Source organism: Thamnophis elegans, chromosome 1, assembly GCF_009769535.1.
Source record: "Thamnophis elegans isolate rThaEle1 chromosome 1, rThaEle1.pri, whole genome shotgun sequence".
In the NCBI taxonomy this organism is placed as follows: Eukaryota; Metazoa; Chordata; class Lepidosauria; order Squamata; family Colubridae; genus Thamnophis; species Thamnophis elegans.
The window spans coordinates 135455505-135472501 of NC_045541.1; the positions used below are offsets into that span (position 1 = coordinate 135455505).

The 16997-nt window shown below is 36.8% G+C and overlaps 1 protein-coding gene across 1 annotated transcript in view; it reads right to left on the reverse strand.

The window, feature by feature from the left end:
• SEL1L (SEL1L adaptor subunit of ERAD E3 ubiquitin ligase) overlaps positions 1 to 11652 on the reverse strand; it is a 35457-nt gene extending 23805 nt beyond the window's left edge. Inside the window, exons 1-4 of the mRNA XM_032232470.1 lie at positions 11447 to 11652; positions 4525 to 4562; positions 3737 to 3956; positions 12 to 179 (exon numbers count right to left, since the gene is read on the reverse strand). Coding sequence (XP_032088361.1) covers positions 12 to 179; positions 3737 to 3956; positions 4525 to 4562; positions 11447 to 11549 — 529 coding nt within the window. The 5' untranslated portion in view covers positions 11550 to 11652. The remainder of the gene's footprint in view (positions 1 to 11; positions 180 to 3736; positions 3957 to 4524; positions 4563 to 11446) is intronic.
• Between the last annotated feature and the right edge of the window lie 5345 nt (positions 11653 to 16997).

Sequence of the window (16997 nt, forward strand, 5' to 3'; positions counted from 1 at the left end):
GCCATACTTACTTTCACAAAAGCCCCACTTTTGATCAGTTTTGTAGTCATAGGTTGTGGCACACCATAGTCTCCCATCTTCTCTCCCATCTACAGTACATTCTGAGTATTCCTTCTCCATAAAGAGAAAGGGGAACCGACATAACTCGCCATCTGCAGTTCCTCCAATAGCTGTCAAAACTAAAACAAACTACCCATGTGAAACACCGTAAAGTTACAATGTCTACCAAGTCACCAAATGTTGATAAATTTTAACACAATTTTATTTCTTTTAGCTTTCCTATGTATAATATATATATATACATATATATAACTTAAGGCATTTCAGGGAGTTTATAAACATTTTCATCACAATGGATATGCAGATTCAAAGAACAAGAAATTGAAACAGATAACAGAAACACATATTAATTGTCAAAAATTCTGCCAATCAGAAAATTCTCTACAGCAGAACCAAATGTATGAAAAGTTATCCCCATGCTTTACAGCTGAAAGCCAGCACGGCAGTTACAAAATGTAAACAAGTAAGAGAAAATAAAATAAACACAATGAAATTATCTAATTCAACTATTTAAGGTAGAATCTGATTAAAGCTATTGACAGTTCCCGTGTTCATTTTAATGTTGCAATATTTCTGTAACAATGTACTATTATAGTCCTTAAAAGTAATTAAAATAGATTAGGATTTGGGAAGAATATGATCTCTTTACAGATGAAATGTAATTCTTAAATTTACATAAAACAAGGAAATGCAACTTGACGTGGCACTTGAAGAGAACTGAAGTCAGAGAGCATGTGCTACATCTATGAAAGAGCAAGAATCACTTTATGCTCTCTTTCAGTGTTATAATTAGATGTGTGAAAAGTTTCATAATGATTAAGGACTTCAGATGTTCCTTGTCTTAATTTTTCAAAACATTTGCTTTTAAAATCTATTGGGACATTTCAAATTGCAAATGCTTATCATATCATAAAGGTTGTCTGCTTATATTCAAATAAAACGTATATGGTAACTAAGTACAACAATAGCTTATCTCTAACTCTTTCTCTACCATATGCACTGCAGTAAGCTCCAAATAAGCTGCACTGACTGATTCCTACAAGCTAAGATTCAAAATAATCCACTTTTTGATTTAGAATTATATGTGAATTCAAATATAGAGTTCCAATCAACAAAATACAAAGATATACTGCACTGAAACAAACAAGATATCATGAAAGAAAGACAATACCGCTTATTTCTTTCAAAATACATATTGCAATTGCTATCATATTTGTTTCTCATCTTATTTTTTCTAGATTAATGTTCTGAAACCTACCCCCTCTCCACCTTGTCTACCAGTAATTCCTGTGCTAGTGAAGAGCATAGCTGGTCTTTTCAGATAACTTATTAGGAAAGATAAGTATGCAGTCATCCAAATTAATTCAGAATAAGGTTTATTCCACACAAAATTGTAGACAAATATTTTAAAAGCTCCCATCCTGTGGCTGAACTATAACTGGCTGAAGCAGTCTTGCAGAACTTGTTTGTTTACGAATAGAAACAAATCATTTTGTGAGTAGTCTTGTTTTCAATGTATTAATAAACAGATATGCATATATCTATCCTATTTTTAAGTCCAATTTCTCATATACACTAACTAATCTTTAAATATCTGAGTATTCTCTTTGGTAATCTTGCTTTCATTGAAGAATATGTTACTATGGGATTGTGATGAATATCAGTTATCTCAAACCTCACCTCTAAAATCTATTTCAAAATTGGGATCTGAGTATTGGAAACAAGACACAAACAAGGATTTATAATGTTCTCCGCATTTAGTCAGTGAAGCTAGTTAAAAATCACAGAATGCAAGCTATGGTTTTGACATTGAAGAGATTTACCAGCAACCTGTAATCAAAAACATTTAGATAAAAAGTCTGATTAACTATGTAACACTGTTAAAACTGTATGAATACACCAGTGGGGCTGACATATAAGAAAGGCAGAAAACTATTTTACCAGAAAAATCCATTCTACTGATTCATGGATACACCTAAATACAGTTTTTATATTTCCATCATTTATTAAAATTTTATCCCACCTTTATTATTTTATGTAACTCAAGATGGTGAACGTAAATAGCACTTCTTCCTCCTATTTTCTCTACAATAAATCTATGAAGTGGGTTGAGAGTGACCAGCTCAAAGTTACTCAGCTGGCTTTCATGCCTAAAGCAGGACTAGAGATCATAGTTTCCTGGTTTCTAGGCCAGCACCTTAACCATTACACCAAACTGGCTCTCATATCCTAAAGAGCATCAAATTACAAAAAAGAAGAACAAAAGTATAGGCAGAATTTAGGACATACTGCTTAAACAATGCTGTTTTAAAGGAATATTAAATATTAAGAAATTTTCTTGTATATTTGTAGACCCATTGTCTAATTTTCACCACATGTATCTACAAATATACAAGAAACATTCCTAATATTTATTCTTTTAAAACAGCATTTAAGCAGTATGTATAATGTAACTGTGTTTCCCCAAAAATGAGACAGGGTCTTATTTTTTTTTAACCTCCGAAATAAGTGCTTGGCCTTATTTTTGGGAAGGTCTTATTATTTTTGAGGTGCAGGAGGTCCCTTAACCTCAAGCCATTGCCCGCGGATCAGGTGATCCAGAGAGGGCTGGAAGTTCTGTCTGTTTCTGGCACACTCTTGCCAGCCCTAGCATTGCTGGGCCTCCTTGTTGCTACCTGTGCAAACAACATGAGGTGAGGCGGGGGGGAGGAGAGGGGGACATGCCCCACAGGCACCTGCCATCCACACGGAACAGTCTTGCGGAGGCCACTCCTACAAGCCCTAGCTACCGTGCCCCTTCTCTTAGTGGCGGTCACAAAAAGCGGCACAATGGCAAGAAATGTGATGGAGCTGGAAGTCAGGTAAGATGTGCCACCCCACCCTTGTCAGCCATGATCAGCAGGCCAGTTTCGATGAGCTGAACACGCTGCCACCACCCAGGAGAAGAAAGTGAGAAATAGGCTTTCTCACAGTGCCTCCCCTCTTTTCCTCCCAAGCGGCGGCGGTGCGTCCGGCTCCTGCTGATCCGGCTCCTGCTGATCTTGGCCAGCAGCGGCTCTAACCTGATCCTGGCTGGCAGTGCTGCAGGCAAGAACCGGGCATACCAATCCCACTTCATGGTTGTTCAGAGCCCGCACCAGCCACTGTTTGGAGCTCCAGCGCCAGTCCCCCTCACCCCAGTCCCAGTTTGACAGGGATAGGGCTGGCAACAAGGTGCATCGCTGGGCCTGCCATTCTTTTTGCGGTCACCACTAAGAAAAGGTGCGCGGTGGCTAGGGTTTTCGGAAACAGCCTCCATATGGATGGCTGGGACATGTGGGGCAATTTCTTCCCCTTTCTCCCCAGGAAATGGCAGGGACAGGTTGTGCATGCGTTGAAATATTTTAGGGGAGGGCTTATTTTAGTGCATGCGCTCAAAAGTCCAATTGAGCTTATTATCTGGGTAGATCTTATTTTCAGGAAAACAGAATACTATTATGACAATTTGCTGGAAAAAAAGCAAAAAACTTATAGAGGAAGGAAGGAATATAAGGCTTCTGATTTAACTACTATAGTTTCACCAATTTTTCTGAAAAAGGTAAGAATGCTTTCCTCAAGCTCTTACAAATCTCATCTAAAAAGTACATAAAAACTGCTTAAGATCGGCAGATGGAAAATTAATAACCCACACAATCACCTGTTTTTTCTGCTTCTACTTCTTCCATGTCTTTATTTAATAAGTCAGACAATTCTAAAGAGCTTAAGCTCTCCAAAGTCCTTTCCTTGTCCTCTTCTCCAAAACCATCTCCATCTTCAGCTAGAGCCTCTGGATCTTCAGAATCAATAAAGATCTGACCTGCTACCACTTGGGCTCCTGCTGAATGATCTTTCACTTGTTCTTCAGAAGGCAAGGTTGACTACAAAATAAATAGTAGGGGGAAAAAGAAACATAGTTTTTGTTATGAAATATAGCAAAGTTGGAGTTTTTATTCTAAGACAATTGCATGCAAGAAATCAAAAGACACAAAAGTAACCTTTAGGATAATGCAAACTACTTTGTTACAGATTCCAATTTATCACATTTTCTTCCAGAATCTGCTTTTTGTTTTAAAAATATGTTTATTCTCTATTCCCAGCAACTCTTCTTTCATTATATCCTATTAGATGTTGCTGAGCTATGACTTCCGCCAGCTTCAACCAATGTAGCTAATGGATAGTGCAACCAATGCAGTTATAGTCTCACAGGAAATTGTTTGAAAATATTTCCCATTTCAATTCTGAAATAACCTGTGTGGAAATAATTAAATAATCTAAGATATTTCAAAATAATAGAATTACTGAAATATTTTTTTCTCTCATTTAAGCTTTTATGCAACCATAAAACTTAGGTAAAATTTTTTTCATGGCAATTATATATTGTATCATTTTCATTAATTCAAAAATTCATAGCTATGAGAAAGGAATCCCAGACAAAAGACTAGTCACCTTTGATTCAAAAGACTCCTCTTGAGCAGCTTCTTCATCTACAAAATTAAAGAGAATGATTTTAACAACAAAATTTGGGAATAAATCATATTCTTAACAATTGCCATTAATTTTATCTCAAAGCTTCAGATAATAAATCATATACAAATATTAACCTACACTTATGAAATTACAGTACTTCATGCATAAACACAATATGTACCCAACGCTTACAATGATGTGCTAGAGATACATACTTCACAATAAATGAATATATACAGTAATTATAATTCATAGCTTATTTGCAAATCAATAATCCAAACCAGGAAGGGCTATAAAGCATAGGTTGTCTTCAGTGAAAAAAAAGAGTGCTAGATATTTTTCTTATTGCTCCTTTCTTTCACCTCTAACTAAATGATCACAGGACTATCTAGAATAGTGTGGCAATTGGGGCAGAAAATACAGATTGTTTCAATAAAGAAAAAATCTTACATTTGCAAAAAGCAATCTGAAATTAACCAGAGGTATGTAAATAAAATGTAGCTTAAAGATAAACTGTTCAATCTAATTTAATCAGTTATTCTAAATTAGTCAATATGCTGAAAACCTGTAAAAGGTATTATATTTTTCTTTTTCTTGCTGTACGTTGCGAGTTTCTTTTTTATTTTGAATTATCATCAAGCACAGACACATTGCAATAACAATGTGATTTTGATATTTATTTCTATTTATAGTATGTCTATTTCAAAAAAATTAGATCAGCTAGAATCCTTAGGCAGGAGGGGGAAAAAAGCTTTGGAGGAAACAGAACTAATATAAGAAAATAAAATACTGATACCTGGAAAGAGCCAAAAATAAGGAACTGAATGGAGCAGACAGGAGGTCTAATTGAAACTTCACACAGCAAAATTTACAAAGAAAAGGAAAAAAATCTACAATAATTTTTGGGCAATGTTATATAATAAAGAAAGCAGATTAGAAATCACTCTTTAAGAACTAAAGTTTCATAGAGTTTCCAGATTAATAATATAGTCTTTAACTTGATTTATTCAGAAAAAAGCAGCATATTTAGCATGAGAAAACCATTGTAATCAGTATCAAAAAGACAATGATTTCACTTGAAAACAATTCAAATTAAAAAGCATAGATAATGACATATTTTAGTGATCAGCTTCATGATAAATCACAAGATTTTTGTTTAGTTTAATATTGTGTGTACAACATGCTATTATTTTAATTTAAATCCATTAAACTATCACACCAATAAATGTATTGAAATAATTTGCATCTTCAAAGTGAAGCCAGTTGGCTGTATTTCATTCTCATTGCATCATGTTAAGATCTCTCTAAAGGAACAAGCTCTATATTAAGTTGCAGGCAAACACATTGTTGACTGTCAGCAGATAAGATGTTCTTTCCAAAGCAATGTATCATAAGGAAAACAGGTTTTGTTTGTTTAGCTGTCTTTTCCTATTCAGCTGGTAAAGATTTTGTAGAAAACAAATGCCAGCAGAGAAGGTTCCTTATATTTCAAGGACTCAACAAAAAATAAGTAGATTTTAAAAAGCAGAAACCCTGTTGCGGTAAACACTCAAATTTGGTTTCTTAAAAGATTAATCTGAGTGTATATTAAAAACACAGGTACATGCTAATTATTGATTCCCATGAGAAAATAATGATTATTAACAATTCCAGATCAATTAACTAAATTGTTTTTCTAATATGACAATCCAGAGTTTGCAAAAGATGAATACACGTGACTCTTGTTATTCAGAGTGGTTCCATTCCAACATAAAACTATAGTCAATAACACTGCAATTTACATCACCTTGAATCTTGGAAAATTATATCCAAAGCGTATAGCCATTCTCTTTTTTTTTTAGAAATTCTTCAAGAGTGATTTTATGTGCAATGTACTGATATTTACTGATGGATCAATTTAGTCACATGGCTCCAAGTGGCTTTCTTGTAGTCTTTTTACTGTTGCCATTTTGTTCTCCTAGTTATTCTGCTCTAAGAGTTTCTTCATAATCTCAGATTCTCAGTTACACTGTTGGATGTTAATAGTGCCTGAAAACTGATCGGGCGAACTTCCTTGATAACCAGCTGAGCAAGTACACCTCACCAAGGTGTCTGGTTACTATAACAAGTCTTGTGCCACAAGTTTAAATTCTGTTTGTATCCCCTTCCCTGTTGAGCTGTGAGCCGCCCTGAGTCCCCTTCGGGGGAAAAGGGCGGCATATAAATAAAATCAACATAAACAACAACAACATAAACAAGTGACCTACCAATATCTGTTGTGACCAATTAAAAGTATATTGTGCAGATAACCCAATCCCTTTACTGAAGGTAAACCAAAGATAATAAAAAAACCCTTTCCATATATTGTATACTGGTGTCACACCTCTATTTGTCCATGGTAAACATGTAAAACTATTGATAATGAGACATTTTAAATTTAAGCACACAAAAAACAAAAATTATAGTACATCTTTTAGAAAGTATCTGGTAGGATATTAATCCAGAAACAACCTAGAAATTGCAATTAATGTTCAGTTACTGCAGAAAAAAACTCTTACATAAATCAGCAAAAGGAAGAAAGGAAGGAAGGAAGGAAGAAAATACAATTGATCCATGCTATCAAGAATATAATTTTCAGCAAACTTTAGAAGAGCCTTACCTAGCTAATGTGGCAGATCATAATAATAAACATGTTGGACTAGGATGGATTCAAGTCTACTCCTGGCAATGGAATATACTGACTGACTTTGAGCAGAGTACAATCTGTTAACCTTCTCTAAAAGACCATTGTGGTAAAAATAGTCCTAGGTGGGCCATCTTGAGCTTCCAGAAGAAAAGGAAAAGCAACCGGCAAATCTAATTAGGAGAGGGAGGAGGAATGATCTTCTTATACTTTTAAAATTCTGCAATATGGCCAATTCTGAAGTTAAAATCTATAAATCTGCAGGGCAATAAGTTAACAGAAGGATGTTTCAGTGCTTCATATACCACAAAATATAACATTATATCCCGAGCATTAAAGTCAAGCTAATGTTAGGAATCTAGTCAGTCTGGAATAGGAATTCTTTAGTTCTGTATATCCATGAGCTCAGAAATGTTTTCTATTTCATGTGAAGAATTGCAAGAATGATGATAAAAATAACTGAACTGAAATAAAACTTTTATAGGAAAAGATAACTAAAAAATCGAACTTTTTTTCATAATCCACCATTACACAAAACCTTACACAGTAGTTGTAATAAATGGCAAAACAAAAATACAAATACCCTCTAGTCAAAGCTAATGATTGTAGACGAACTTCAAATTTTAGTTTGCCTCAAAAAAGTTCTTTTAGAGCAGGATTTTAAAAACTATTTAGTGTCTTAGTTATTTTAAAGTAATAGTAACAGGGTGATAAGTATAGAAATAAAGTTCCAATTAAAAAATTGCAATCTAGGATTGTTCCATTTGCTTCACAAAGCTGGGTATTCTGAAAAAATAGTTCTGGGAAAAATACACACTTCTAATTAGATTTAAACAAAAACAAATCAAACCATACCTTTGGATGTAATAAGTGCTCAAAGTACACTTTTCCTGACAGCCAAAATACAGATAACCCTCAATTTACAACCACAATTGAGCCCAAAAATTATCTTGTTAAGTGAGAAATTTCTTAAGTGAGTTTTGCCCCATTTTATGACTTCTTTTGCCATATTTGTTACGTGAATCATGGCAGTTCTTACATTAGTAGGTTAAGTGAATCTAGTTTCCACATTGACTTTGTCAGAAGGTCGCAAAAGAAGAACACATGACTCCAGGACACTGCAACCATCATAAATGTGTGTCAGTTGTCAAGCATCCAAATGTAAATCACATGACCATGGCGATGCTGCAGCAGTCATAACTATGAAAAATGACCATAAGTCATATTTTTCAGTGCTGTTGTAACGTCAAATGGTCATTATCAATGATGATAAAGCATCCATCCTTGGCATTGGTCTGCCTATGTTTTCTGTGAAAGACTTTTGTAATACTTCTCATAACAAAGCTATTCTTTAAACATGTGGAAGAGACAATAAGAATATAACAAAGCTAGGGTCATCATGAAAGGTTTTACTTTGTTCTGATAAAATTTTGTAAGCTGTAATAGTTAAACAATCATTTTATTAAATGGGGCTTATTTCTAGACAAATATTCATACAATTACAGCATTAAATTCCAAGTGAATGTATCTAAAATATGCCTAGAGATAAACCAGTATTAAAAATGAGAGTTTACCGTTTTGCTAGGAAAATCTTGCGTTATTATACATCCAGATTAAGTAATATATAGAAATACTATTACAGCTTTGAAGATTATGTGGTGAATTTGAACTGACTAAATGCCTTGGTTTTTTAGGTGTGAATAGAGAAATTAGTCAACATTTTGACTGAAAAATTAAATTATATTTTATTTACTAGTGGGGCAGTTAATTTTTAACAGTAGAATTATTTGCTTTACTCTCTTAGTCAAACCCATTAATTGACTTTACTATCTCAGTTATTATTAGTAGTACAATGAGAACATGACAGAATAGAAGTAAACATATATACACAATCCACGTAATTATTAAGTAAAACTTCTATGAGAGTATGGCAGTGGCCTCCTAACTATATGTCAGCTATCTAGGCGATCGCCTCTGGTGCTGCTTCATGCAGATCCTCTAGGGAACCAGTGAACACATGTCATGGGCAATCTTGCACAATATGTTGAATAGTTTGCCTATCAGCACCACAATCGCAACAGGGGTCTTTCCATTCCCACTGATACAGGACCGTGGAACTTTTTCCATTATCACACCTAATTTTGTTCAATTTTGACCAAAGTAAGGTAGGTCAAAATCAGGTGGTTTGGTAGAGGGATCACTAATGATCAGGCCACAAGAAGGTTCCTTGTACCATTCCTTGCTCCAGGCATTCCTGGGAATAACAATATAAGTACCTCAAATTATCAGTCTCCATTGCTTTTCTTTTTATATGTGGCAACCAACTTTCTCAAGACATTCAAGACAGTGAAAAACTACTACCCATCCATTAATACCATGAACCTCCCTATCTGCTATTGGTTATTAACTTTCTTCAATGCTAAATTTATTTCATTCATTTATATTCCTCAATTTCTTCCTATCCCACTCTGCAGAAATGAGCCCACATATTTCACACAAACAATAAGCATCTCCATCTGGCATCTTGTGCTTTCCAGAGCATTCTGGCCAGCCAGACAATAAATATAGATTTCTAGAGTAGAGAAATATCAAGATAAGGCTTGGGGAGATGTGGCAAACTAAACAGTTTTTGAAAAAGCTAGACAACTGAAGAACCATCACGGACAAGGGAATGATAGGAGCTTAATCACATGTAACCCAAGATGGATGCTCCTCAGGAGAAGACAGCAGGATAGTAATTTCCCACAGGTTGGAGTACCAGGAGAGGAAGGGATCAACTATCATGCTCACAGCCACCATGGAGTCTTTTAAAGGATACTGATTTTGCTAATCTCACTTTCTACTCACTTTCAGAAGTGACTACTTATTTAACTATCTTAGGGCTATTAGAGAACTGAAAAGCCACCTGATGAGTTTACAGCCATTTTTGAACAGAAGAAAATTTAGCCACGTTTAAAAACTTAAAACAGGAAATAAACAGCGAAAGTTAAATAGATTCTGATCTAAGTTATAAATTAAGAGTCGAGGCAAATTTGGAAAAATGAGACTGTTACTTTAAGATTTTGGAAATAATTAAATAGATTTTTGTGGGAAAATTTTGTCTTTGTAATCTTATGAGAAAGCAAAGAGATATCAAATTTGTTTATTATTGTGATGAAGATTGGAAGTTATTCTTTTATATATTTCCCCATTTTTTCTTTTTCTCTCTTTCTTTCTAACCTTATTTTGTAATAATGTAATGTAATATAATAATCAGTAAATATTTAGTAGATGCTATTGAAATTTTACTAATATAACATTACAATAAATTAGTATTCCTGGAAGGGGGGTGTTATCAAGAAATAGCTTTTCTGATGCAAAAAGACAAATGTGTACCTTATCAGCAAAATATGAGAACATGTCTGGTACAATGTGTTTTAATGTGCATTAATGGCTTCAGTTGCAGTCATAGATCATATTTACAAGCTTGCATAGGCAAAAAGAAATCAGTCACCGCCTTGAATTTCTATAGGAAAGATGAGATATAAATGACAAATAAATGCCAAATACCTATTATATATACACTTGTTTGGATATTTATACAGACTTGTACAGTATGTATAATAACCATGTTATGGGGTGAGTGGGTGTCAAAACCTTTAGCAACATTTAGTAAAGCACTTAATAAACACACCTTTCCACTCCTCATTTAGCAGATTATTTCCACCCTGTGCTCTAGAAAAAGTTGCTAGGGGCCTTACATCAGGTATGTGTGTGGAGGGGAAGCACCTCTTTTCTGCTCTGGGGTAACCCCCAAGTCTTAGCTTTACATGCATGAATTGCAGAGCAATTGGCTTTAAACACAAAGGAACCCATGCTAAGATTTCTCCGCCCTGATTTAATTGGATTGAGTTATTTATAAAAAGGAGAGATATAAATAAAATTAAATTTAAAAAAATAAGGATTGTATTGAAGTGAGGGGTTGCAAATGTTAAGCGTCAAAGCTGAAAGAGAGGCTAATCTGCGACGATGTATATATCCTTCCTGGGAAGTTGGCGAGAAAGGACTACTAAAAGCAACTATTTATCCCAACGCGTTCTCGACTGGCCGCCTCTCTTATCCCTAACCGGCTTTCGGCCTTTTGCTTCACCCCACCCCAATCGACCCGGCTGCCGCCGCCGCCCTCTCCATCAGGGTTTCCTCTCCCACACTCGGCCCCCCATCCACAAAGCAAGGCCCACCGGAAGTGCTCGTACTGACCCGCAGCAGCCCAGCTGATGGACGCTAGCAACAGGAACAGCGGCAACCCCACCGCCGCCCGTGCCAGGAACCACCGCGGCCCGGCCCGCGAGAAAACACCCATCCCGCCGAAGACGAAAGCAACTCCGCCGCGGCTGAGAAAACCCGGAGAGCTGCCGCCTGCTCTCCGCCCCTCAGCCGAACGGCGGCCAATCAGGACACCCGCTAAGGCGCTTCCAATAGCTGCTGGACGCTGGAGACGGCGCGTTGTCATTGGCTCGCGTGTTTTCTGACATGGCCTTTCTGAATTGGCCAGTAAGACCCCTGATGCCAATGGCGGAGTGACGCGTCAATGTCATTCTCGCAGCCAATCAGAAGCCGGAGAGGCGGGCGACCAATTAAAGACCTTCTGAGCTCTGGTTATCGAAGAGTTACAAACGCGGAAGGAGAGGAGAGTGGAGGGACGTTGGTCTCCATCGCGGGATTTCCGCACGTGGGAGTCTGTTGGGATTTAAAAGCTGTATTCTGCAGTGAAAGAGAGGGATGCTTCGGTGCAGATCAATGTTATTTCAGTTCAACCGCAGTAATTTTTAAAATGTGCGGACTCCCAGAATTCCCCAGTCAGCCACCAATGCAATATGTATCTACCGAGAAATCGGCCGAAAGGACTACAAAGACCAGGAAACATTGCAAGAGGAATTAAATCCAATTCAAGCCTCATGATGTCATGCTCCGCCTCAAGGAATGACGTTGATCAGAATGCGAACCAATTGTACATTGTAACGATGACCAAGAATTTCTGATTTCTTTAGACATGATTTTCGTGACACTCGCACCCTTCCCCGAGATATCCGAGAGTTCAGCATAACCGTGTGTCGCAGCGTGTAATTTCCCTCCTCTCCCACACTTAATTTCGGCAATAGAGAACTAAAACCTATAAACGACATCCCATCCTGCTTGCAACAGTGGATGGGGGGGGGGAGAGGGAATAATTTATTATTTTATTTATTTCGTTTGTCACTTATGTACAAGGTAACAGGAATGAGAATAAACATGAGTAAGAGCACGAGCACAGAGCACAGGAAATGGGTTCAAATAAATGGGGACAGTAGGATGGGGATGGTAGGCACGCTTATGCACACCCCTACTGACCTCTTAGGAATGGAGTGATGTCAACCATAGACAGGTTAAGGTTAAGGTTATGGGGGTATGAGGATGTAACTACAGAGTCAGGTAGTGCATTCTAGGCATTGACCACTCTGTTGCTGAAGTATTTTTTTGAGTTTGGTGCGGTTTACCTTGAGTTTGTATCTATGCTCATTGCAGTTGAAGCTGAAATAGTCATTGACAGATTAGATGTTGTAGCAGATAATTATGGTCAGACCATAGGTGGCACAGTTCTAGGTTGTCCAAATCCAAAATTTCCAGCGGGGCATAACATTACGTTGTCAGTAGAGGAGTGGAGTACTGTTCTGGTGAAATACCTCTGGACTCGCTCAGTTGTGTTAATGTGCAATATACTGATGGACTGGCTACTAAAGCAAGGTCATGGAACACACTTGAAAGTAAATCAGGAAGACTGTAATTGTGGGGGTTTGGCAAGAACAAAGAATGCTTATCAACAGCAAATATGATGTGTAAAGGTTGTAGCAATTATGGGTAGTTAGACAACTTGCAGACCTCAGCTAAAAGTTAGGGATGGCCTATAGCAAATGAAATATGTAGTGGATAACTCCTGGGGCATTCATTAAGAATAGAGACAGCTAGAGACCAATAGAACAAATTGTAGAATTATTACTAAAATGTTTATTAGATATTTCTTGTTATCTCACCTTGTCCTGCCTTCTCCTTTAGTGAAAATGTATAAACCTTACTTAATCCTTTGTTCTTGGTTCTTGGCATTTTAACCAGGAATCCTTTTCCTTGGAATACTCCAATAAAAAGCAATTAAAAAACTTGCACCTCATGTCTGGTGTCCATCATTGGTTTTGGCACCAGACTCAGACCTGAATTGGGGACAACAATACAGTGCGGATTCCAGGCAGACAAGCTGTATTCGAAAATTGTTCTAGCAAAAGTTTTGTATCCCATAGTTTGCAGTACATTACAGACAAATTTCTTGTCTGTGTAAATACACATGGCCAATAAAATATTTATTATATTTTGTAAATTAATTTTATTTACATCCTGCCTTCCTATTTAAGCAAACAAGCACCGTTTTTGGAAATATCTGTTGCAGGGTCAGGAGTGGTACCAACCCAAGCATCATTTTCCATTGGGAAGGTACTTTTATTAGAGTAAAGAATTGCATTGCATTTTTAAAAAAGGCTATTTTTTTCATTTTCTGCTTATTTACAAGAAGCTTCTTTAGCTTGAGGCTTTTGTTTTCTGCTATCTTAATTTAAATCTTGGAAAGCTGCTGGTTTCATGTAGTAGAAAGAATGCCCCTAGGGAGAAATATTGAAGTTATGAAACTTTATTTGAAAAAATATTCTTGAGGAGCCTGCAGCTTGCATAAAAGAAAAAAACAAGCTTTATTTAGGAAATGACATAATGATAGAAAGTTAATTTTATCTATTGCAAAAAACCTGCAGGAACTACTATAATCGCAGAAGAGAGAAGACTGAACTGAGACAGGAAATGGTGATTGCTCTGAAAGTATGTCTGTTTGACAATCCATGGTTTGTAGAGACCCACATGAAAGGAGATAAAAGGGCAGAATCCCGCCGAAAACTACAACACTTATATGTCAAGAAGTTTGATAGAAGAAGCCACTTCAGGCCAAATTGTGTTCCAACTGTAATGCCTACTCTCTGCTCCTTTCTTTTTACTTCCTTACTTCCCCTTTAATGTTTTACTTGCACTTTTTTTTTTTTTGGTTCCTTTATTTTTTCCACCAGATGCCTGCTGAGCCCTCTTCTGACTTACCAGTTGCTGCCAGGCTCCCACACTGACCCAAACACTTGAATCACCAAGGATAGGCTTTAACTGGTCACTAGTATGGGCATTTTCCTTGCATTGGTTTATCCCGTCACAAAATCCAAAATCTTTTTTTAATTAACTATTGTTAATTAATTCTTTATAACCTTGCTGAAGATAAATGAAAGAAAGCCATATTATGTATTACCCATGTATTATGTCATAATGTAGGAGGCATGCAGGGCCGATTCTATCTTTGAAACACTTTTGCCTTTTAATCTAAAGCTAGTCCTAAAATCAAACATTGATATTTTTCTACTATATTTTACTATTTTCTACTATACCTTTACTTACCATCATGATGGAAAATTTCACAAAATTTCTGTTGCTAAGGTAAGTGAATTTTGCCCCATTTTATGACCTTGTCACAGTTGTTAAGTAAGCAATATGGTTGTTAAGGTAATCTGGCTTCCCCATTGCCTTTGCTTGTCAGAAGATTGCAAAAGATGGTCACATGATCCCAGGATACTGCAACGGTCATAAATATGAGCCAATTCCCAAGTGTCAAAATTTTGATCATGTGACTACAGCAATGCAATGGTCATAGGCGTGAAAAATGATCATAAGTCATATTTTTCAGTACCATTGTAACTTCAAACAGTCACTAAATGAACTGTTGTAAATTGAGGACTATCTGTGTTAACTTTTCTCATCAATTTTTGTCCTGCCACACATTTGGTTTTGGCTTAATTTTCTATATGAAGCCTGTGGTTGTGATTTATACCTAGTTAGTTAGGTTTTATTAAAAAAAAAACATATTTTTCACACTATAAAATGCTCCAGACCATAAGACACATAGCTTTTAGGGAGGAAAACAAGGAAAAAACCTGTCTCTGCCAGCAATTTTCCTCCTTGCAGCAAACACCCTGGTCAGCTTCAGCACAGCCTGATTTAGCATGAGCAACTGATTGGTGGTTGGATTGGCCTCCCATAATACCTTCGATCAGCTGTTCCAGGCTGCAGGGATTGCCGCCACTGCCCATTGCCGTCGCTGCCTATCACCACTGATTGCCGCCACCAGGAACGGGCTGAAAATGGACTGCGCTGAGGTCAAAAATGGGGTGCGCAGAGGCAGTGAAAAAAGGAGTGAAAAATACAGTATTTTTTTAAAATAAAACCCAATTAACTAGGTTTATATAAATCCCAACTACTAGCTTCACATAATCCTAACATGATTGATGATCAATATTCCTAATATGACCAGTAAAAATAAGGATTACTTTTCTCAGCATTACATTTTCTTGCTAGGAAACCTGTCTTTTTTGTTAATTTATAAATGAATATCTCATTGCCTTTTTTTTAAAAAAAAATCCTGTGTTAAATATTTATCTTGATGTGCCGGATTTCTTTTCATTCTGGTAATAGGCAGTTTATTGTACTGGGATATCTGAATATTCTGAGGATGTTGAACTAGGTGTGATTAGTTCCTATCACATGCTAAATTTTGTCAGCTCAATGAAAATAACAGAATAACTCTTAAATTGCCAGGTTTATAAATACCCCAGAACAGAGGTGTCAAACCTGATTTCATTGAGGGCCACATCAGGATTGTGTTTGACCTCAGAGGGTGGGCGTAGCCATGTGGGCTTGGCTAGCTGGACATCACTCATGTCTGGTGCACCTGTGGTGGCCCAAGCACATTGTCAGTGAAAACGGGCTCCCATGCTCCATTTTCAGCTGCGATGGCCTCTTCTGCCAGCAAAAATGGAGCTCGTGTGTGTGTGTGCATGGCCCTCGCAAGCTCCGTTTTTGGCTGGGACAGCCTCCATTTTTTTGGCAGAGGCTGCTCCTTCGCTGTTTCCAGGGCAGCCTTGTGGGCCAGATCCTGCCCCCGAGCCTTGAGTTTGACATCACAGCCCTAGAAAGAAAGGTGCATAAACCTCAATATAATTGAACAAAAAAATTTCAGTCTATGAAATACTAAGGGCAGTTGAGAATAATATAGCTAAACGCAACATATTTAGGTAGTTTGGTCTTCTGCGCTTTTAAATTTTAGTCCCAATATTTTTATTGTTCTGGATTTTCATTACTAAAGCTTGCAGAGATGGGTATAGGTTTCTCATGAGGACAATGAGATATTCTTGTATTTCCATTTGTCTAAAGGCATTGTTCAGCTTGATAACACAATTGAAAGATTTTAAAAATCAGTTAAACATATAGTGTATTGATTTCTTTTTTTGTATTCTTTGGTTTTCTTATCTAATGTGCATCTGCAATAATGCCTCTTGTTGTCAGCCATTTCTAAAATCATATTGAACTTCTGGCATCTCCTTTGTCATGTAGTATCTGCCACTTTATATTGTCTATCTTTCTGGTTTTCTCAGTAAAATATTAATTTATCATTGCTTTCTCCTACACAATATGAATCAATGCTTTGGTCTTTGTTACTAAAGTAATTACCCACCTCCAGCATGTTTCTGTTTTGCTGCTGTTTCAATGTAGATGCCTGTTTCCTTTAGCTGGGCAGCTGGGATGACCTTCATACCTTGGGTTATCATGCTGGGAATATATATTCTTGCAATTCTTTACCCATTCATCTCAGGAAACATACCATCCCCTGCATAATGAGGCTTGGGGTGACCCTTTGAGGTAC